At 37.8% G+C, this 22,168-nt stretch overlaps 2 protein-coding genes across 4 annotated transcripts; one reads left to right on the forward strand and one right to left on the reverse strand.

The window, feature by feature from the left end:
- Window positions 1-3,299: 3,299 nt before the first annotated feature.
- Window positions 3,300-12,069, reverse strand: si:ch211-161h7.5. 2 transcript variants are annotated; one of them, XM_036558209.1, is made up of 8 exons: window positions 11,956-12,069; window positions 9,704-9,812; window positions 8,815-8,959; window positions 8,610-8,723; window positions 6,431-6,575; window positions 5,270-5,418; window positions 5,038-5,177; window positions 3,300-3,899 (listed from the first exon to the last, which is right to left on the reverse strand). In XM_036558209.1, the coding sequence occupies exons 2-8, from the start codon at window positions 9,810-9,812 to the stop codon at window positions 3,745-3,747; spliced, it is 957 nt and encodes a 318-aa protein (XP_036414102.1). In that variant the 5' UTR covers window positions 11,956-12,069; the 3' UTR covers window positions 3,300-3,744. The 2 variants fall into 2 exon arrangements, with proteins under 2 accessions (XP_036414102.1, XP_036414101.1); XM_036558208.1 differs by lacking the exon at window positions 11,956-12,069 and adding an exon at window positions 9,952-10,063.
- Window positions 11,885-16,186, forward strand: LOC118798706 (cystatin-B-like). 2 transcript variants are annotated; one of them, XM_036558211.1, is made up of 3 exons: window positions 11,885-12,058; window positions 15,432-15,533; window positions 15,630-16,186. In XM_036558211.1, the coding sequence occupies exons 1-3, from the start codon at window positions 11,984-11,986 to the stop codon at window positions 15,756-15,758; spliced, it is 306 nt and encodes a 101-aa protein (XP_036414104.1). In that variant the 5' UTR covers window positions 11,885-11,983; the 3' UTR covers window positions 15,759-16,186. The 2 variants fall into 2 exon arrangements, with proteins under 2 accessions (XP_036414104.1, XP_036414105.1); XM_036558212.1 differs by lacking the exon at window positions 11,885-12,058 and adding an exon at window positions 13,373-13,554.
- The last annotated feature ends 5,982 nt before the right edge of the window (window positions 16,187-22,168 follow it).

Below are 22,168 nucleotides of genomic sequence, written 5' to 3' on the forward strand. Positions count from 1 at the left end.
TAACTCTAATAATAATAATAATAATAATAATAATACGAGCAGTATAACCAGGCAATGAAACTGAAAGACGAAACGAAAAAATCAAACAAAATCAGGGTGAGGAAAAAGTAATTCAAAGGGGAATTCCACCCATTTTTCCAAAGTTCCACATAATTAAACAGTTAACATGTAAACAGTGTTATTCAGAGTTTGGTTTGATCATCTGGTTTGATGTAAAATGTTCCGTTTTAGAGAAACTTACTGAATCAGAGTTGTTCACAGTGGTGGTGACAGGAACCAGACGTCCAAAGAGTTTAATGCCTCTAACAACTCCCTCAAAGCAAGTTATTGCATGAAATGGTTATGAATACGCTGCCTGATACCTGAGACATCGCTACATCAATAGTTTTGTGATAAAGTTTTGGTCTCAAACTTAAGTTAAGCGATTTATTTTAATCCATTCATGGCCGAGGGAGACATGCAAGGTGTTCTAAGGCTACATAGTCCACAAAAAAACTTTTTTCAGATTTATCACTATTTTACCATCATCAAAATTACATATAAAAACTCAGAGGACACATGTAGAGTCACCAGTGGTTTTGGATAGTAAATAAAATGGTCATATGTGTGTTGTAGACATTGTGACCCCTGGTACCTATCACTACCACTGTAAAGAATTAGGTGTCTGTAAGTTTCTCTACAATAAACCATTTCACATCAAACTACTCTGAATGACTTTGTTTATGTTGCAACGACAGATTTCTGCAAAGAATTTGAAAAATTCGGTGGAATTTCCCTTTAAGGAAAAATTAAAAACCACACCCATGAATTACAGTCTTCAAGGATTTAAAAGTGAATGTTTTCCCACAAAAACAAATTAGCATAGCTGTACATAGTTTCATTTTTGCATTGATATGAATTTGGTTGGATGTTTTAATAATAAAAAATAATACAGTTAAAAGCAGAGGAACTTCATAGGATAGTTTGTAAAGAGTGCTTTAAAGGTCGAAATGAAAATGTCTTTTAGAAAAGCAGTTAAAGGGGAACGCCACCGATTTTGCAAAATTACTCAATCATTCACTCGTATAGATGTGAACAAAATCATTCACAGTGGTTCGGTTTGAAACGCGCGTTTCTAGAGAAATTTACTGAGTCAGAAATGTTACCATTATAGTAGTAGGAACCAGACGACCGAGGCACTTAATGGCTCTAAAAGCTACATCCCGTTAAGTTATTGCACAAAATGGTTCTGAATGCATTGCTTGATACATGAGACATCACTTTGTGATAGTTTTATTATAAGTTTATTATAAGTTTTGGCATAAAACGTATTTTTAGTATAAAGTATTACTCCAGGGTTACTTCCGTGTTTCCTGCCAAAACCGCATTCTCAACTGAGATCAATGCGCGCAAGCTAACGTGCTTTTGTTGTTATTAGCCTGTTGCTACCGCTGTTGAACACGGTTAACAGCAGCAGCTTTCGTTTACAGCTGATTTTTACAGTTTTCTTACCTATTTTGGAAGATTGCATAGTATACGGAAGACTTCAAGGAGGTCTCAATAAAAGTCAAGTAAAGTACTGTTAGAAATTCGGCAAGAAGAGTCAGGAGACTGGAGCTTCGGCGTTGACTGGAGTTTATTTCCACATACAGAGTATGGGTACAGCGTGGTCGATCAGCAGTCAATCAGCAGGATCAGGAGTCTAGTCTTATTCACGTGCATGCAGACAATCATGCACGGGCACAGCTTGGTCATCAGTGTGTCACCAGTCTGGTCTGGTCACCAGCCTGGTCTGGTCACCAGCCTAGTCTAGTCCAGTCTGCAGTCCAGTCTGCTGAATACATGGTCTGACATAGTTTAAGTAGAGATACTGGGGGTCGGGGGAGGAAGCAAAGAGGGAGGGGAAGTAGGTGACAATCAAAAGGTTAGGGAAGAAGGGGAAGGGGGTCTGGGGTCAGGGAGACCCCAGGGGTAAGGTGAGGTTGTTCTCATCTCAGGGGGAACAATACAGATAAAACACCAAAAGGCACACAACTGTAAGACAATACAGCTGACACAACAAAAAGACAACATAGGTTAGAGCATAGAAGAAAGCAAATGTGAAAAGACCTATACTTTCTCTCAGTACAAACCTTCAAAAGTAATACTACTGAAATATAGTAACAAAGTACAATCACTTAAGTATTTAAGTATCAGGATTAAATGAAGAAGTGGGTCATACACTTGTCATGCCTTCCCTGACTAAATTTGTCATAGTTTAATTTATTTTGAGAAGGTCACAGATTAAATTACAGAAATTATTTTCAGCAAACCATTAACAGACATCAGCACACCAGGATTCACAGGATTTGCAAAACCCCATATTTTTATTGTCATAATAAATTTGGATCTCTCGGGTAAGGTGGGTGACTTGCAGAGGGTGAAATGATTTCATTAGAAGAAGTATTTCGGTCACAGAAGGCAGGTGGAGTGTGTTCAGAAACAATATGTTCATAAATGCACATGTCAAACCTTCAGTGCTATTGAGATCAGTACAAAACTACCAGGGAAACATTGTAAATACACCAAGAGAGGAGCTATTGGTATGAAGTGGAATTCCCAGGAAAATAACCCAGTTACACATTAGACTTTATGGCTTTATTGCTTGAGAACTAGATCTGAAGCAGTACAACATTCACAGATTGGGGGGTGGGGTCTTGGCTGGGGGGTGGGGGCTGGAATGGGGGCTGGGCTGGGGGGAGAGCAAGTGTTCTCAGTCTTATTAAGTTAACTGTCACTTTGGTCCTGTTTTGAGTGCTCTTAGTTTTAATAAAACAAAAATAAAAAGATCATCATATTGTCATATGTTTATAAAGCTTAAACCAGCATTTATGCAAAAAATCTAATTTACACAATTTCCCACAATTTGCCCCAGATGTAGTTGACCAACCAAGACTTGATGTCCAAATTTTGCGTTGCTAACAAACACTAGAAATCAAAACCTCTCTCAACCCCCTAAAACCACATGCAAGTCTCATTAAGGTTATGCAGACTTGTTGATGTGGTTTAGGATACAGCATGACCTTGGTTTTAGTCAATGGGCTTCCCGCAGTGTTCAGATACACGGTGACATTGTATTAATTTTTTACCTCACAGTAAGTCACACTGTGTCCTAAACCACATCACACTGTGACTTCTAGTGTTTGTTTGCAACATAAGTCTTGTAACGCCAGAGCTAAACTAAAGAAGCAAAATTTGTACACCAAATAGGACTGACTGGCTACATCTGGCTGATCGTCTACATCTGGGCTGGGAAATCTGTGTAAATGTAATTTTTTTAATGAAACCATTCCTTTAAGCTATGGAGCCTCTTGTCATTCAAAAAATAAATAGTGTTAATGAAAGATACTTTGCTAAGAGATGCTAGATCTACATATAGAGTACCCTCTATATGTAGGGGGGGGGTATGATGATATTTTATTGTTATCGTGACACATTACGCCATAATACACTTTTCTGAACATATGATGGATATCGTCAGTACTTAAAGAACACTAACCGACCAAATGCTTCATCACAAAAAGAAATGTTGTGATACATATCATGTATTGTGAAAATTTCTTCAAGTACCACCATACATAAATTATATCAAAATATATCAAATCAATAAAAGATAGTCAAGCAGAAAGATGGATACATAAACAGATTACTTAATACAAGTTATATTATATTACATTACAGTATCTCTCAGGAGACTGAGTAGCTCAGCACATGTCCAGGGCATTTTCACATGAAGAACTTTTTCTGTCTTTCAGCTGCTTCCATAGGTGACACAATTTCCTCCGTGTGGCTGCCGCTGTAGAAGGGCTGTCTCAGGTGCCTCCAGACCACCAGACACACCCGCAATACTAACAGCACACAGGTCAGTGCCAGCAGGACAGCTGAGGAATTCAGGACAACAAATTTACATGAATCACAGAGGGACAAAAAAAATAGTTTGAAAGAGATAGTTTGGCAAAAAAATAAATCAAATTTACACCATTTTCCCCTTATCTGGTTTATCCAAAGGAGTTTTTTGTACAAAATCATAGTTTGCAAATGCTTAATAATTTTTATACAGAAAAATTCACACATTTTCTCACACATCAAACAGCATAACATATTTCAACACTACTGTTATATTTTTTAAGAATAGCATAATGTTATGTTTTAGCCGTTTAACTCCATTCACCCCCGTTCTTTGAGGACTCGCTCACAGACACCCTGTAGCGTTTGGTAGTCATGTTTTTGACATAAAAAATAGGAAGTGGCCAGGCTTCTCTTGCACTGGGTCTAGTAGGGGGCAATGGTACGTTCCTCAACATTGTCCATCAACAGACAGTTTAAAAGGAGACAGTTATTGATTCTCCCAGTTACTGTTTGTTTCATTCAAAAACACAACAGCAACACAGCTAGAGTGCTGTTCAGTTGGCATTACTGCTACTGAGTGCTGATTGGTTGGAGACCTGATTATCTCATTGGCTGAGTAAAGCAGTTCACATGTACATAAAAGTCCTATAACTGTTCAAAATTGCTCAAAAATATGACGTAAATAATTAAGCATTTACAAACTATCATGTTTTCAAAGCCCCATAGGAACCCATGCATTTTGGACTGACTTGAGAGCGCCCTCTAGCGTCTGACAAACCAGGAAGACTTTATTAAGTGGCAGTTATTATCGACAGACATTCTCTGGTATAATGTAAGTTAGCATGGCTAAAACGTCCTTCAAAAACTCCAATTGAGCATGTAGATATGTGCCGCATGTGCAGAGAACACATTACATGCTGTAAAAAACAATATCTGTTCCATTAGCTAATGATAGTGTTTTGCTAGTTAGCTTGTTTTTCCTGTGTTATACTTGTAAGATCACATTTGGCCCCACACAAGACATGTAATTTGCACAATGCTAATTGGCAGTGTATAGTTTAATTATTTGTTAGCGCCATTAGCTTCATAGCAATCTTCAGGCAGCAAAAATGTCTTGATTGATTGGCTGCAGTTTGACTAAGGGGAGTGCAAAAGTCCATTCACACTCACCAATGAATATGGCGTTGCGGCTGGGAGCTGAAGGGTCAAAGTTTTTCGTCATGTTTCCAGATAAGGCCACAATGATCACAGGGTAGATGGTCAGGATGTAACGCACATGTTTGTCAATCACAAAGTTTTCCAGAATAAACCTGTGGACAAGATAATAGATTGCTTGTAACATCACTCTTTCTCTCTCTTGCACACTCACTCATCAATCATGTAATGTAGTGCAGCACCTTACCAAACAGCCACCTCCACCAAAAGCAACGACAGTGACAGTGTTGCTGCGTCTGACTGGCTCATTCCAGCCTCGTAACTCACTACAATGGTTAAGTTGATCAGAGTAGCAATGGAGGTCCATGTTGCATACACAGCCAGTCCATTCTGAACCTGCATCAAAGGATAAGTCTTTAAAACAGTTTTCACTAACAAAGCACAGCTTTTATAGGGATATTCCTGTATCTGAAAGAAGTACATTCACTGTTTAAAGGGAAATTCCACAGAATTTTTAAAATGTATGCTTAATTAAGTGGTTAAGATCTAAACAAAGTCATTTAGAGTGGTTTGATGTGAAATGCTCCATTTTAGTGAAACTGAACAAGTCAGAATTGTTCACAGTGGTGGTGATAGGAACCAGACATCTGAAGAGTTAATGTCTCTAAAAACTCTGTTTGAGACATTGTTTTATGATCATTTCAAGAAGATTTTGGCCTTAAATGTGTTTTTAAAGTCTGTGCATATTAGAGAGGGCTTTGTAAGTCAAAATCCCCAAAGAAAACGTAGGACACGTGTAGGTTCACTAGTCAATTTGGATAGTAAATAAAATGTTTATATTTGTGTTGTAGACATTAGGACCCCTGGTTCCCATCACCACCACTATAAAGAAATCAGAGTCTAAGTTTCTCTACAATGAATCATTTCACTTTTGACTGACTTTGTTTACATCTAAATAATTGAAAAATCATTCAATTATGTCCATTACATACACTAAATCATACACATTAAAACATGTTCACACTCTAACCTCCTTCTTCTTCTTCTTTTGTCAAGTCAAACACTTTTCACATTCCAAACACTCCTTATAAACCTTTGACTTTGCTTTTTTCACCCCATGATTAGCTCTGCAGTTTGTACCTAAGGATTTTTTTGCTTTGTTTTGTTTTGTGCCCCTGTTTTTTTTTTTGGCTTTCTCTCCTCACCAAGAGTCATTATGACAGACAGGGCTGAGTGGAATTAGGACTAGATGGATAAGTGTGAACTCATAAAAATTGAAACATTTACATAAAAAAAAATTAAGAGTATCTTCTTATCTCTTGTAAAAGTTGCTTATTCTCAATAAACAGGATTCTCCAACCTTTACCATCACTTCTGGCATCATGTTTCAAACTCTTTTCACACTTACCAGTATATGAATGCACCAGAGATCTTTTGTGTGATACTTGTTTAGCCAGGCTCCGTACTCTTTGAGTCCGTAACAGGAGAAGAATATCGCCAAGTAGTTTGTGAAGGCAATCAAGGCCAGCATGATCAGTGCTGCAATCATCACCCTTTAAAGAAGAGAAAAGGCCAAATCAAATTTATACAATGTTCTCCTTATGTTAAATGTACATGATCAGCCAAGACACGTTTGCTGTCTGAAGTTTGCTTCTTTAGTTTTTGGAGCTACGAGGCTAATTGGCTTCCATTACTTGTTAGCTTTGTAGCTCCATACAAAACTAAAGAAGTTAAAAGCTAAAGAGGCATGCTTTAATCATCACTCGCCTCAAACTATGTTGTGTTAAGCCATATAAGTAGACTAGTTTATTCATTCAGAACCATTAGCCTACTGTGCTTGCACACAGAGGAATTAGACCTCCGCATTTAACCCATCTGTGTAGTGAAACACCCACATACATGCACACTAGTGAACACACACACTAGGGGGCAGTGAGCACATTTGCCCAGAGCGGTGGGCAGCCCTATCCACAGTGCCCGGAGAGCAATTAGGGGTTAGGTGCTTTGGTCAAGGGCACTTCAGTCACGAACTGGCAACCTTCCAGTCACAGGGCTGGTTCCCTAACCTCCAGCCCACGACTGCCCCATTTATGTGGGCTCTGACACTGTATGACATACTGTTAGCATAAAAATGAACATCTGTATGTTATAGCTAAAAACAGCAGCACTCACTTTAAAGCCTGAATTTTGCCTAAACGTTTGTCCATTCTTATAGATAACACATCATAGAGGGTCAGAAACCATTTAACCCCTTAAATGGCCAGGACCTGCCGGCAGGCCCAAAGTTTTATTACACACTTGTATAACCTAAGATTAGCTCAAACAGTTTGCACTGAAGTCCCTGTAGTTACTGAATAATAAGCCTTAGGATGTAACAAGCCTGGGATTTTAAGGAGTTAAGATTGCTTAACAACTCATGGTTTATGCCAGTTGTTGGCATATAAGCTTTCACTACTTGTTATCTACATTAGACTTGTAGCTCCAGTGCAAAACTAAAGAAGCAAAGATGATGTAAACTGCACGCCGAAATCGGCACACTTGCCTCAAACTGTGTCGGCTTGCTAAGCAATCTCAAATAGACTGTATGTCACTTTATGAAACTGTATGACACGCTGTTATATATAAACATGGACAAAGGTACGCTGCATAACTCAGAATTTTGTCTGTACTTTTGTCCTTTTTTCATACATAACATGATGAAATACAGTGTAAGAAGCCAGTGCAAATCTTAAGAAGCAAACTTCAGATACCAAACCTTCTTGGCTACATTTGGGATAAGAGGAAAATTGTGTGAATGTGATTGTTGACGATTTTGGTCCCGTCAATCATTTGTCAGATTTTTGGATAAATCATATATTACATGTATACATACTTATAACATATCTTCTCTTAAACTAAACTGTAATCATAAAATGTCAAAACTTAACAGAAATGTGTTTATTTCAATATCTTTTGCCAATTTGCGTCCCCTCTCATTTAACTGTATAGTTCAAATGATACTATCATTAATGAAGGCCTGGCTCTGCCCACACTTGGCACAACCATATCATGTCATGTATCACTGAAAAGCTTGTTTCCTGTATCCAAAAATGTACATTTCCTTTGTACAGACAACAATATTCGCATAATACAGTTCTTAAGACCGTATTTCTCAAAATCAGCTTTTCCCTTCATTTGGAATCTCAGAAGCTTCTAGAATACCTGCATTCACAAAATTTTACATGTTTAGTCTTAACTACATTCTGACAGATATTACAGAAGGATTTCTTAACATATCAAAATGTAATCTTTGGAAAACTGCAAATACATCTGTTTATGATACTCTACCTCTGGGTATTCATGAAAACTCAGGACTACAAAGTAGCCATTTCATTCTTAGCTAAAAATTTCACTCTTAGCTTTATACAGTGTCGTTGCTGTGCACATGAAATTAAGGGCTTAAATCTGAAACTGAACCTGAACTCAAGCCAAAATTGTTCTATCAACAACGCTCATAATGCACTATGGACATTACATAGTCCAGGATAAAACTTGATTTATGTCCAAAACAGCTTCCCTAAAGGTGAAATGCTTTCACAAGAACTTACTGTCTGTCCCACAGTAGGAGCCAGCCAATGTTAATCAGCATGTTCACAATCCAGGAGATGAAGAAGCCATAAGGCAGCACAGACGGGCTGCAGTACATCGGACCGTACGCATTCCTGAAGAAAAAACACAATTTCATATTTTACTGCAAAGAACTGAACATGTCCAACCTGTAACTTCTTATCCAAACATGTTTCAAACAAGTACCTTCTGAATACAGTTGTCACAATGTAGATCAACATAAGAGTCAGCCAGAAATAGATCACACCCCAGATAGAGAAGGTCCATCCTGATGGAGTGATCTGAGTGACGTATTTATCAGAGATGTTTGCAGTCTTACTCAGAAAAGGACCTGAAAGGGAGGAAACACTTTTTCATTTATATACAATGTATAATATGACAATATTAATGGATTCCATTTTTCTTAAGTCTGATAAACATAAATAAATATTTATACACACATAAATAAAAACCTAATTAGAGCTTGTCTCATAGCTTTACCATACAATACAACAAAATAAAGCAAAGCAAAATGAAGTAAAATGACAACATAGTAACAGTAGATACAGTGGGGTCCAAAAGTCTGAGACCACTAGTGTAAACGCTCCTATTTTGCATTCTATTTTATTTCTATTTTAATGTTTTTCATTGCAAAGTGTGTGTATATATATATATATATATATATATATATATATATATAAATATGCAGAACTGTGTTCTCTGTAGTGCTGTAGTCAAGTCTAAGACTGCAGTTAAAGACTGAAACAAGACTAAGACCAGAAAAAAAAACAAAATTCATTTGTAAATTCATCATTCATTATACATGTTGTATATGAATACATATTATATTTTAGAATATAATTTCTATAACAAATAATGTAGCATAAAAATACTATAAATTATGATTAAGTTACAGTTTTAGTCCAGCTTTGCATTGTAACATTTAGAGGCAAATGATAGTGATGGTTCTTTTCTTTTTATCTCTAAAACTGATTCAACATTTATCATTTATTATTTAACATTTCATTGAGCTTGACTGAATTTGAATTTTAGGTAAAATTATTCTGCAAATAAATGTACAGTTAACTCAGCTTACCAGTTCCTTGTGCTGCAAGTGCGTTGAATGTAATGACAATTATATAGACGACAATGGCCAGCACTATGACTGCTATACGTGCAATGCTGTGAGCTCCCATCATGGTCATCTGTAACAGAGCAAGCAAATATCTTGTGTTGATTGTTTTGTTTACTCCATCATTAACTCACAGAGGCAACTCAGAACACAGACAGCACCTGACAAAATGCTTAAAGTCTACATCAAACATGTGTATTTTGTATACAAACCGGTTCCTATGTTGACGTCCCAACAGACTTCAGAAACGATATGAAGAACAGATGTAGATTTCTCTGAGCACAAATCCTGACTGGGGCTTTTAGTTTAAGCATTATATAGCAGTGTGAGTTGTGTAATGGTTATATGGCAACACGTGCAGTGTTACTATCACTCATTCATAGAGTTCTGGCCTGTGAAGTGGGTATCAGTGCTACTACATTTTTATTACACATGGCTTTGTTATGTAGTTCTGTTGCACAATGGCTTTGCCAATAGTTATGAAAACAGGCTCTACACAATGAATATATAATAACCTGAACTATGGAATTAACCACTTTCAGGCCACAGAAAAGGACTTTCTACTTGCTTATCAGAGTTATAAAAATCTTGTACATGTAACAACAAACAACACTTATACAACTACATTATACATTAACTACAGCAATTAACATTGTTATTAGTATTTGTATTATTACTTTTATGATGACTAAGAACTATGATTATCAATAATAATAATAATAATAATAAAAAGAAAAAGAAGAAGAAAAAGAAAAAATATTATTATCATTATTATTATTAGTAGTAGTAGTTATAGTATGTATTTTAAAAAGACTTAATCATTTGTGAGGAAAATTATGACGTGTGATGTGATTTACACGGATGTTCATTCATCTTGTTTTGTTTATTATTTAAATATTACAAACTGCTTGCCAGGTATACAAGGTATCTGTAGTTTTATTCAATATCTCTAAACTGAATAAAATCCTAAATAGTACCCTGTAAGTATGTATTTACATTAATTTTTGGTCAAGTTATCTGCCATGAGATTGAATCACCACTTCTGAAATATGATGAAATCTGAACAATAATTTTATTATAACTTATTTATGGATCCCTGCTGGTGACATCCCGTATAAATAAAAATAATGCATGGAAAAGAGATCCTAGTGCATGGCCACAACTTAGTAAGGTGAGGGAATGAGATAATTAAGTTGTAGCCACAACTTAGTAAGGCATGGGAATGTACGGAGCCCTGCTGGTGACATCGTGTATAAATAAAAATAATGTGTGGCCACAATTTAGTAAGGCATGGGAAAAACTTAATTATCTCATTCCCGCATCATGGCCATGCATTAGGATCTTGTTTCCATGTGTCAATAAGGTGTGGCCACACCTTATTTTTATTTATGTGGGATGTCCCCAGCAGGGCTTCGTAGGAATGAGATCATGCCTTATTAAGCTGTGGTCAAGGTTTAATTATCTCATTCCTACGCCTTACTAAATCAGGGCCATGCATTAGGATCTCGTTCCCACGCCTTACTAAGTTGTGGCCACAATTTAATTATCTCATTCCCACGTCTTACTAAGTCGTGGCCACAACTTAATTATCTCGTTCCCACGTCTTACTAAGTAGTGGCCACAACTTAATTACCTCATTCCCACGCTTTACTAAGTCATGGCCACGCATTATTTTCATTTATACCAGCAGGGCTCTGTACTTACTTAATGATGTTATAGAGTCATTTTAGAATCTCATACGACTCTGTTCATCATTCTACATAATCTGCCACCAGATTGGTTTCATATTACTGAAAACATCACAAACTTGTGAACTCTGGTGTATATCTGATCTGTAAGTGTGCTATACAGCTACTTTTTCATAAGTAATTATTTGGAGATCTGTGAATCTGCCTCAATGAAACCATCTAATAGAGGGGGAGAATTACAAGGATCAAGACTCAACTAAACTAATTCAGAGGTCTATAACAACTTATTAACATATATATACATAAAAACAACACTGAGTAGTGTTCATATTTGAGACAGAAACAGTACATAGTTTGCTGTTCTTTGTCCACAGATCACAGGCTCACTTGTCCAAGCATTGGTCTCTCCCAGAGTCATGTGACATGACATGAAACAAATAAGAGTGAATGCCAGAGCCCGTTTTCTGACATGCACACTCAGCGGGACTGACTACAGAGAAGCAGCAGAAGAGCAGAAGTTTAACTTACTTTTTCTGTTAAATAATATATCACAATAATGAGCGGGCCTTTGTGCGGAGGGACCTCGGAGGTGCAGGAGGCAAACGATGAAGTTCAGAGAATCTGTGATGAGGTGAGATTTGGATCAGGGTGTGTACAGTGCAGCCTTGTAGTCTCTGGAGAAGAGCTGCTGATTCTGCGAATGAAACAATGAAGCACAGACTAGATGTGAGCTACCGCAGCCCAGTCCAGTGAATACAAAGGAAAGATTATCAGGTCAAAAACTCTTTAAAGTACACAGTTCTCTATAGAACTTTAGTCGAACTTGTTAGTGCATCTAGTATCTGTCAGCAGCAGAACACAGGGAAGTTTGATGGGTTTCAAAATTCCAGATAGGTGTGAGCAGTCTGTGAACTGAATCGGCATAAAAGACTGAAATTAATCCCATAAAATGAATTAGTAACTAAATGTGAAATGGAACTGAAAAAGTTCCTGCCTGTACATTTTTGTGACTTAGCTGTAGTAACTCACTTTAACTCCCCTGAACTCCTTACCAAGCCATCATGGTGTTAGAACTTGTTGACAACTGCTCTGTGAAATGTGCAGTGCAGGGATTTTTTTTTCTGTGCATCAAGAAACAGAGAGGCAAAATTGGCATAACCACCATGAAACAGATTAGATCTTTCTATTTAATGACAAACTAATCAAATTATCATCATTATTATTATTATTATTATTATTATTATTCATTAATGAAAACAGGCCTTGTTCAATGCGTATGTAATGACTTGCTCTCCTTAAATAACATGCTAATCAGAATTATAACAACATACATTGAATATTTACCCCATTCTTATATTGATATCCAAGTACCTTGTTCATTAAAATAATATGGCACTTCTTAAAGGGGAACTACTACTACTACTACTATTACTACTACTACTACTACTATTACTACTACTAATAATAATAACAAAATCAAAAACAATATTATCACGGTTATTATTATTATTATTATGTACTGTTGTTGTTGTTATTATGATTATTATTAGTAGTAAAAAAGTGGTAAAAAAATCATTACATGTTATGCAGGTACTAAGAGTATGAGCAGAAAATCACGAGACGTTTGATATGTGATATGTATCTGATCTGTATGCGTGATGTGCAGTTATTTGTCCATAAATGATTATTTGGAGATCTGTGCTGAGTGGACGCGGGCGGATTAAACCATTTCATGGACGGGGGGGGTGTCCGTTCAAAATGACTTAAAGTAAGACACTGGCACGAATTACTACCCCCCATCGAAGTAGTACTTCCCCCCAGAAAAACGAACTAATCGTTATACATTTAGAAGAAAATGAACGCGTGGCGTGTTTTTTCCAACCGCAGATCACAAGCCTGATTAGTCACCATGGCGTTGGTCTCTCCCTGAGTCATGCGTCATATGACAGGAAAAAATAACAAAAAGAGGGTGTAATACGAACTAAACGCAGTTACAGAGAAGGAGCAGCTGCAGAGCAGATTAAGCTATCATTTCTGTTGCTCGGAGTAATTAAAATGCCCTTGTTGTGCGGAGGGACCACAGAGGCGAAGGACGCAAACGATGAAGTTCAGAAAATCTGTGATGAGGTGGGTTTTGGATCAGTGTCTGTAAAGTGCAGTTAAAAGTAAATGAGAGAAAAACGGCTGACCATGAGGATGGAAATAACCAAATGAAGATTTGATTAGACTCAAAAGTAGATATAAAAACGTGGAGTAAAAGGAAAAAAGGTCTTCGAGTACAGAGTCATGCAGTGAAACCTCTTGTATCCAGCATCTATCAGCGGGGGAACTGAAGTCTAAAGTTGCACAATGAGAAGCGTGAGCAACAGTAAAGCAGACCAGGAGCTGAACCAACACAGCAGAATGAACTTAAACCAAAAGCAAGAATTAGTATTAGAAGTACAGCTGAGGAAAATTAGATCATGTTCATCATGAATTTAACTTTCAACTGAATAGTAGTAAAAGTGTTCTCATTTGTAAATACTCTACAAGTCCATTCAAACTAGTAGTTTTTTCCAGTCCGGCCTGTTTCTGCCTATCCCTGCCTGCACATTTTAGAGACACACCTTAAGTAATCTGTACTTACACAGATGCAAAAAGCTTTAACAAGCCCCCATTGAGGTTAAAATGGGTGTGTTAGCGTAGGAAAACCCTAAAATATGCTGGGAGCTACAACAAAGCAGATTCAAGGCATGCATCAAAATTTCAGTCTCGGATAAAAATGGCCAATTCTGGTGCAACCCTAGAATCTGCAGGAAAAAGGACAGAAAATATCGGTTGAACCAAAATATTAAATAGGCCTACAACAAAGTGTCAACATCTAAGACTGCATCATTTTAATGACAATAAGAAACAGTGATGTAAAAAAGGAGTTTTTCTCTTTACTCTCTTGCGCCGGTCAGTACAGATCTGTTCAAACAGACTGAGCAGCAGCAAATCAACAGTGAAAATATCAACCATGTAGAACTAGTTCATAGTTTCTACAAAGGACATTAGACAAGCCATTTATGATCTCTGTCCTTGCAAAGTATCAGAAGGGGTACAGCGCCCAAGAACTGGTTCAGGTTTGATAAGACTTGAACGCTACCTGATGCTTGATATGCAAAATATGGCAAAACAGCAGAAGCACAAAGGAAAGTCTCTGCTGTGCACGTGTGTCTGGATCACTGTACTGTGGGATTAACCACTTTGAGCACACAGTAAAAGGCTGCATCCAAAGCCATATAGTACAAAATAGTACACCACAGTTATACTACACTTACTATACATGCTATGCTACTGTATTCATTAGTGTAGTATTTCATCATATTGTAATCAATTGCAGCACATTTTAAGATACTTTTTTTCTGAATATAATATATTCTGAATATTGTCAGAATAATGCTGTCCCACGTTTTCATGTCACTACTAAAACAGAGTTTTAGTCCATGGGCGGAGCCTTATTTTAGCCACACCCCTGCATTTTAGAGCAGGAAGTCAGACTGCATCCCTGTCCCTCATGGTCACATGGTGTGCAGTTAGAGCCCAAGTAAATGTGTCCCCAAGTCTTAAAATCAGTGTGTAACATTAATTGTCACAACTGAAATACATGTTTTCTGCATATTTCTGTGGTATAATAAAAATATTATGATTTTATATGAGTACAGCTGTTTAAAGCTGTGCAGTCTAGTCATGTACTGACTAGTTTTGCTCAAAATCAGCTAAAATCATCACTACTGAAACATTTGATAAAGTTTCAGTAAAGTCATGGTTAGTTTGGAAGAGACAAAATGGATTGTTCAGTCATTTGTTTTAAAGAGGTGTGAGCTACAGCAAAGCAGAATAAATTGGTAACTAAATGGAGTAAAATAGAACTGAACTCTTAAATACAAATCAGTTCAAAATGATTTAATTGGGTTCTCCATTTATATTGTGCTTTATCCACAAAGAGACACAACTTTAACAGAAATCTTTTTTACTTACAGATGAAGCCTCACGCGGAGGAGAAGGCAGGTAAAACGTTTGAAGTTTTCACTGCCAAATCTTACAAGTCACAACTTGTAGCAGGGACGAACTATTTCATCAAGGTATGACATGAACACAAACTCCATCCTAGTAAAATATGCTTGGAATTTAAAAATCTTTAAATAACCATGTGTCACAAATGTGTTCTTCTGTTTCAGGTCCATGTAGGCGGTGATGAGTTCGTGCACCTGCGTGTTTATAAGATGCTGCCTCACGCTGGTGAAAAACTGGAGTTGCACGGCCTGCAGACGTCTAAAGCCCACCATGACCCTATTGAATACTTCTGAATTCATTTCCCCTTAACAAACCGCAGTAACATATTAACACAGGCTGTGCCAAAGAGGGGCCCTGTGTGATACTGTAACCACCACACATATAATCACAATATGGCTGTTGTTTATTTTGTGTTTGTACAAGTTTTATGAACGGAAAAGAAATTTGAACAGCAGCTTTTGAACCAACAGAAAGATCTGTATAAACAACAGTCCAAATTTTCATGCTGTTTTTGGCCTTCAACATAAATATTTCAACATAAATATTCTGTTGAACCTAACACACTTTCTTATTAACAAATATTTTCATAATGCTAAAACATGTTAAAAGGGAAATATGTAGAAATATATTTGGACTCACAAGAATCGCGGTACTTGCAGTGAAATTACTATGGAAATAAAAAAAAAATAAAACGACCTCTGAGTGTGCAATGAATAACATAGATAACTGCTGGTTCTCGTTTTTTCAAATGTGAGTGTAAATTTGAATGTAAAACAGTGTTGTAAAAAACAAATGTTTTATAAAACATATCCCAGCATTCACACTATTAAATACCTTCAAAATTCCCTCATTATAGTTACTACTTGAAAACAAAATAGTGGAATGCTGAGTGTACTCCAGTTGTGCAATTTTGATGGATTTGTATTTTTATGGCTATTTTCAAATTAGCATATTCACATTTTACATCTTTTTTTCAGGTGTATTTGTGAAGAATATCATCTACCTTTTTCCCAGTTCCACTGTAGTCCTTTAAGTTAAGTTCCTAATTGTTTTTTTGGGTTTAATGTCATTCTGTTGTGTTGTTTCATCTTTTCTGGGTCCAAACAAAGAGACTTATAGCCCTAAACAAATTTTACTTCCTATGCTGATAGATGCTGGATGTACTACCATATCCTCCAGTACTATGAAGTCAGTGCTTCAGGAGTTTGATATGTTTTATTTACACCGATCAGGCATAACATTACGACCACCTCCTTGTTTCTACGCTCATTGTCCATTTTATCAGCTCCACTTACTATATAGGTGCACTTTGTAGTTCTACAATTAAAGACTGTAGTCCATCTGTTTCTCTGCATACGTTGTTAGCCCCCTTTTACCCTGTTCTTCAGTGGTCAGGACCATGGGCGGTTTGTTAATTAGGGGAGACGCAAGGGAAGAATTTTTTCTATCACATTCTACCAGAACTAGCTATGACTGTTCTGGACAGTTTCTCTTGCCTCCGAATGTCATTGTCCAATCAGCGTCGAGGTGTATTCCCTGCAGTACCACCATTTTTCAGTCAGACTAAAATCGCCCTGATTGCTCTGTTAGACTCTCATACTGATGTTTTTTTTAAACTGTAGGCACTGCAACGCAATCTCTACGGGTTCCGGGAGGGCTCGCACTTGCTTGCGTCACACGTAACCTAGGGAAAATGGGCACAACTATCACTCGCTGCAGAACCACAGGTCCAAAGAGGTGGAGCCGGACCTGATCCAACTCCGCCCACGTCTTCTTTTCATTGGTCTAAAATCATCACATTTCTATTGGTCTATTGGTTTAAACTAGAATGTTCTTTTTTTGTTTGTTAATTTCCAGCATATAACCATATATATACAAACAAGTAAAACAATAGGATGCCTTACAGCCTTCACATCCCTGAATAAAAAAAATAAAGAGGAGAGAAGAAAGAAAAACAGAAACAAAAAAGAGGACCGTTGGGATTTAAATGAAATTGAAAAGCTTTAACATAGCAACGGATTTACAATATTTCTTATTTTGCTGCTGGTGCCGATTCACTAATGTAGAAATGTAATCACACAGATCTGTGCGTACAAACGTGATGAATGAAGGTATTTTTCTGGCACATTTCACCTTATGTATATAAAATTTAGCTATTATTATGATCGGGTTTATGATAAAACATTCATTTGGGTTAAACAAAAGGTCATCAAAAAGATATAAAACATAGTGGCTTTTGAGGGGGATACCAATCTTTCTCTTCAGGTCAAAAAAAAAAAAGAGCTTACGTTTACGTTTTCCTCCTACGACTTCTTTCATTGGTCTATCCCGTCGCGTTTTTATCTGTGGGAAACCCGCAGGTGATGCTGGTGTCTTTGTGTTTTTCTCGATTGTTGCTCCGTCCTGAACGCCACAACACAGCCTTTATAACCGCTCATGATTCACCACGTTCACACTCATTTGTCAAAACTCGAAAAGCTTTTTTCACATTCCGGTACGAAGTCCGTTCTGTAGGCCTTCATCTCAAGAGTACTTACGATAGACGGGTTCTAGTTGAAAACGATGAACGTTTTTAAACACTAGAATGCACATATGACCGGTCAAAATAACCCACATAACTGTGTTTTATCAACTAAATCCTGGAATTTCATAATAAAAAAAAATTATGACTTTTTTTTTACATTTAAAAGGATTTGGTATTACTGCCACACATTTCCATAAGTCTAATAAAAATGACTCAATATGCCTAAAAAACATATTAAATGTTTATATACCCTGACAAGCCACTTTATTAGCTCATTCTACCTTGTTTCTACACTCATTGTCCATTTTATCAGCTCCACTCTAGTTCAGACCAGTTAAAACACGACGCGGGAGGAGTTGGATCAGATCCAGACGAATCCGCTGGACTTTTGTTTCCGCAGCGAGGACAATCTCCAAATTAGACCAGCAAAAAAAAAATGTGCAGCTAGCGATCTGGTCAACATAGCTGGCGTTCCCTCAACTCGGAACAACTCAATCGTGTCATTAGTGCCATTCAGTCGTCGTAAAAATCAGGATAAACTAACAGCTAAGGAATTAGGGCCACCCAGACCACATTTAAACATCAAGCAAGTGTCTACAACGGGAGCAAAATCATATAACCGGGGACTTTCGCGAAGTTGGTATGAACGGAAAACAGGGCTAGCAGGATGTGAAGTAGTTAGCGCCCTGTTCTGCTATCCCTGCATTCTGTTCCATCCTGATAGTGGCACTGGCACAGACACCGCATGGACTACTGCAGGTGTCACCGACATGCATCATCTCTCGGAGAGGTGAATATGCATATGGACAGCTACCGGATAGCTGTTCGTCGGCACAACGATGAGGTGAGCAAGAACCGCCACATTCTGGCTCGTCTTATTGACTGTGAAGTTTTGCGGAGTGTTGGAGTTCGCACTGCGAGGCGAAGATGAAGCCCCTAGCAACCCTGGGATTTTTCGTGGACTGGTGGATTTAGTGGCGCAGCTAGACGAGGTGTTTGAGGAGCACTTGAAAACTGCCACAGTCTTCAAGCCACGTCAAAACAACTGTGCAGAATGAGCTGTAGGATTTCATGCTATCAGTCATCAGGGAACGCATCCTGGAGGAGGTGAAGTCACCTCGATTCGTAGCAATCCAAGCAGATGAGACCGCAGACGTTTCCACACGGCAACCACGCTGTGCAAGAACGTTTCTTTGAATCCATCCCTGTCTTGGGTCCAACGTCCAGTTCGATTGCCAGTGCGATTTTAGAAAGACTAAGCAGTCTTTTTTTCTGAAAATGACGAAGGAAAACTTTTTAGCCGGTCGCCCAAACGCGCTAGCGTTCTTGACCAGATTGTTGAGCGAAAGCTGGCGAGAGCATCTTCCACAAGGTGGAACTAAAACAGCAGAATTGTGAACGCTGTCTATGAGAACCCAGATGACCTCATACAGTGTGTTGAATCAATCAGGACAACCAGCTCATTTGATAGCACTACAGTGAGGGAGGCTTTTTGAGGATGCTACAGGAATGATGACTTCCAATTTTTCCTTCAGCTGTTTCATCAAATCATGCCTCATGTTGACGTGTTGGTTACCAGCAGCTGCAGAAGAAGAATATTTCTGTCATCTTCAGAATATTTCTGTCCCGCACTAGTTTTCTTTTTGTGAAATGTACGAACGGGTACTCTTACTTTGGTATCGTGCGTCTTGTCAAGGATGTGAAACTCGCGGCCGGGTCACGGGCGCTGGCGCGATTGATGGACAACACAGGTAACTTGGGAGACGTGAAATGGAAGAGAAAAACGACAGATTGAGCCCCTAGCTAGAGCGGGAACAAGGTATTTTGTGTTTCGAGTTTGGTTTTGTAACTCTTTTTCTTTCTTTATAATGCATGTGTTTTTCTATATACATTCTAATTCACATTCAAAGCTACGATCAAAGCTAATTAGCTAGTTGAAACTGGTCTATTCCGCTCCATAGTAGTGCTAGCTAACGTGAATTAGGCTTTATACTGCTGTAGAAGCTGAAACTGTTCGGTTATGATTGTCTAGAATCACTCATATGTGTGAAATGCTGTATTGTTGATTTTGTTTTGTGGCATATTATGCAGGTTAAGCATAAGTTTGTGTATGGATAAGTAAAATGCGCTTCTATATGTATAGTTCTTAACTCATTTATTGCATATGAGCTAAGAGACTGCGTGAGCAAGCTAAAATATAGTCTTGTTTCTTTGTTACGGTATCAAATGTTCATATTCTCATTTTTACTGGAGAAATTGAACTGTATTTCATGTATTTCATGAAAATGAAAATGTTTTTCTGTTTTAGGTTTTATATAGCTCTTACGGTGTGTTTATGATATCACACGGTATTAAAATCTTCATAAACCATCAGTCGGCTTTACTACTTTCTGGCTGGGTGGCTACATGTATCAGTGAAATGAACTTTTTCTCCTAAATTCTAAATTATACTAGCCACTTATTTTTCTAGCCACCATTTTTGATCTCATACTTTTGTGTGTAATTAACCTTTGTGTAATATTTGTCTTGCTTAGTTAGATGCACGTGTACATCATAAAACATATTCATTTTGTATTTTTGCACTTCTATTTTTAATTCTCACGTCCTCACAGCACACACACTTGCACTTCAAATGCACAAAAACAAAATACAGATAGGAATTGTAGCTGTTGTCAATTACATTAACACTATTGGTCTGTCTTCCTTCAGGGACCAAGACCCATCTCATGAGAAGCAGCAAGTTGCAAAAGGGACCACAAGATCAAGGCGGTCCTTGGGAGAAGAAGAGAAACTGAGGCTGACTAAAGAGGTATAGGCATGTATTACTGACTATTTAAGAAGACCTACTCAAGTACTACCTGTCAAAACCCACTGTTGTAAAATCACCCTGTTCTTACATAGTGACATTCAGGAATGGATGGTAGTAGTAGTAATTTGGTAGTTTTCCACTACATCTATCTGGATCCATCATTCTCTCAATGATAGAGGAAGAAAATCTGTCAAAGTAAATCACAAACTGAGACCGTGTTTTTTTTTTTGTTTTTTGTTGTTTTTTGACAGGTCTGTGACACAATCCTGGTTCATGCTAAAGAAAGGTTCTCCTTCACTGACCACCTTGTCAGTGCCGCACTGCTAGAAGGAGAGATGTTTGAACAGCATTGGCATACATTCCCTGCTGAGGCTCTGACCACCACCGTCATGGAATACCCCATGCTGAATAAGGCAAAGCTCAAGACAGAGCTGTCGCTCATCTGTGAGAGTCCTGAATTCAAAGGCTGCTGTGGTGCACTGGCACTATACCAGGTTCTACTGAGGTACAACTTCCAGGAGACTTTTTCTGAGACCGTGGCTCTGTTGAACATCCTCATAACCACTCCCATGACAACGGCTGAAGCTAAAAGGTGTTTCTCAACCTTAAAAAGAATAAAGACATTCCTGTGAAATGCAATGGGACAGGAACGTCTGAATGCACTGGCCATGCTTTCAATGGAGAGAGAACTGGTCAGGAACATGCCTGACTTCAGATGGTAGTTGATCACTTTGCTGCTTTTAAAGAGAGATGAGGAAGATTTCAGTACACGTGACAAATGTAATTGGTGATTGCACTTATTGTATCTCCCCAGTTGTTTAATTGTTAGTGTTTTTATTCATTGCACATCAGCCCTAGTGCCACTGCCAGTCTTTATTCTAGAACTGCAGCACCTAAAATAAAATGCTCTCTGATGAAGACTGAATTAAAGAGTGTGAAAGATTCAATTTATTTGATTAATTGTAAATCTGGTTTCTCTCCATGTTCAAAGTTGTTTGTGAGGGCAAACTGAGAGATGACCACAGTTGATTGTTCAGTCATTGTAGAGCCTGTTTTATTCAATATGATATTTACAGTGAACTCCAGGATATATCAGTGCACAAATACTGCACAGTATATAATGTACAGAGAAATATTTATATATATTTATATTTCGATTGGTTAGCTAGCTGTTTTTTTATTTACTCGTTGAACAGGTCACCTTGGCTATCATCACAACAATTGTCCCCCCTGAGATACTTGGCAGGAGCCACCACTGGTGGTGGTGTGTTAGTGCTGCTGGAGTTTTTAAACACTGTGTCCACTCACTGTCCACTCTATTAGACACTCCTACCTTGTCAGTCCACCTTGTAGATGTAAAATCAGAGACA

This window comes from Colossoma macropomum, unplaced genomic scaffold (assembly GCF_904425465.1).
Source record: "Colossoma macropomum unplaced genomic scaffold, Colossoma_macropomum, whole genome shotgun sequence".
In the NCBI taxonomy this organism is placed as follows: Eukaryota; Metazoa; Chordata; class Actinopteri; order Characiformes; family Serrasalmidae; genus Colossoma; species Colossoma macropomum.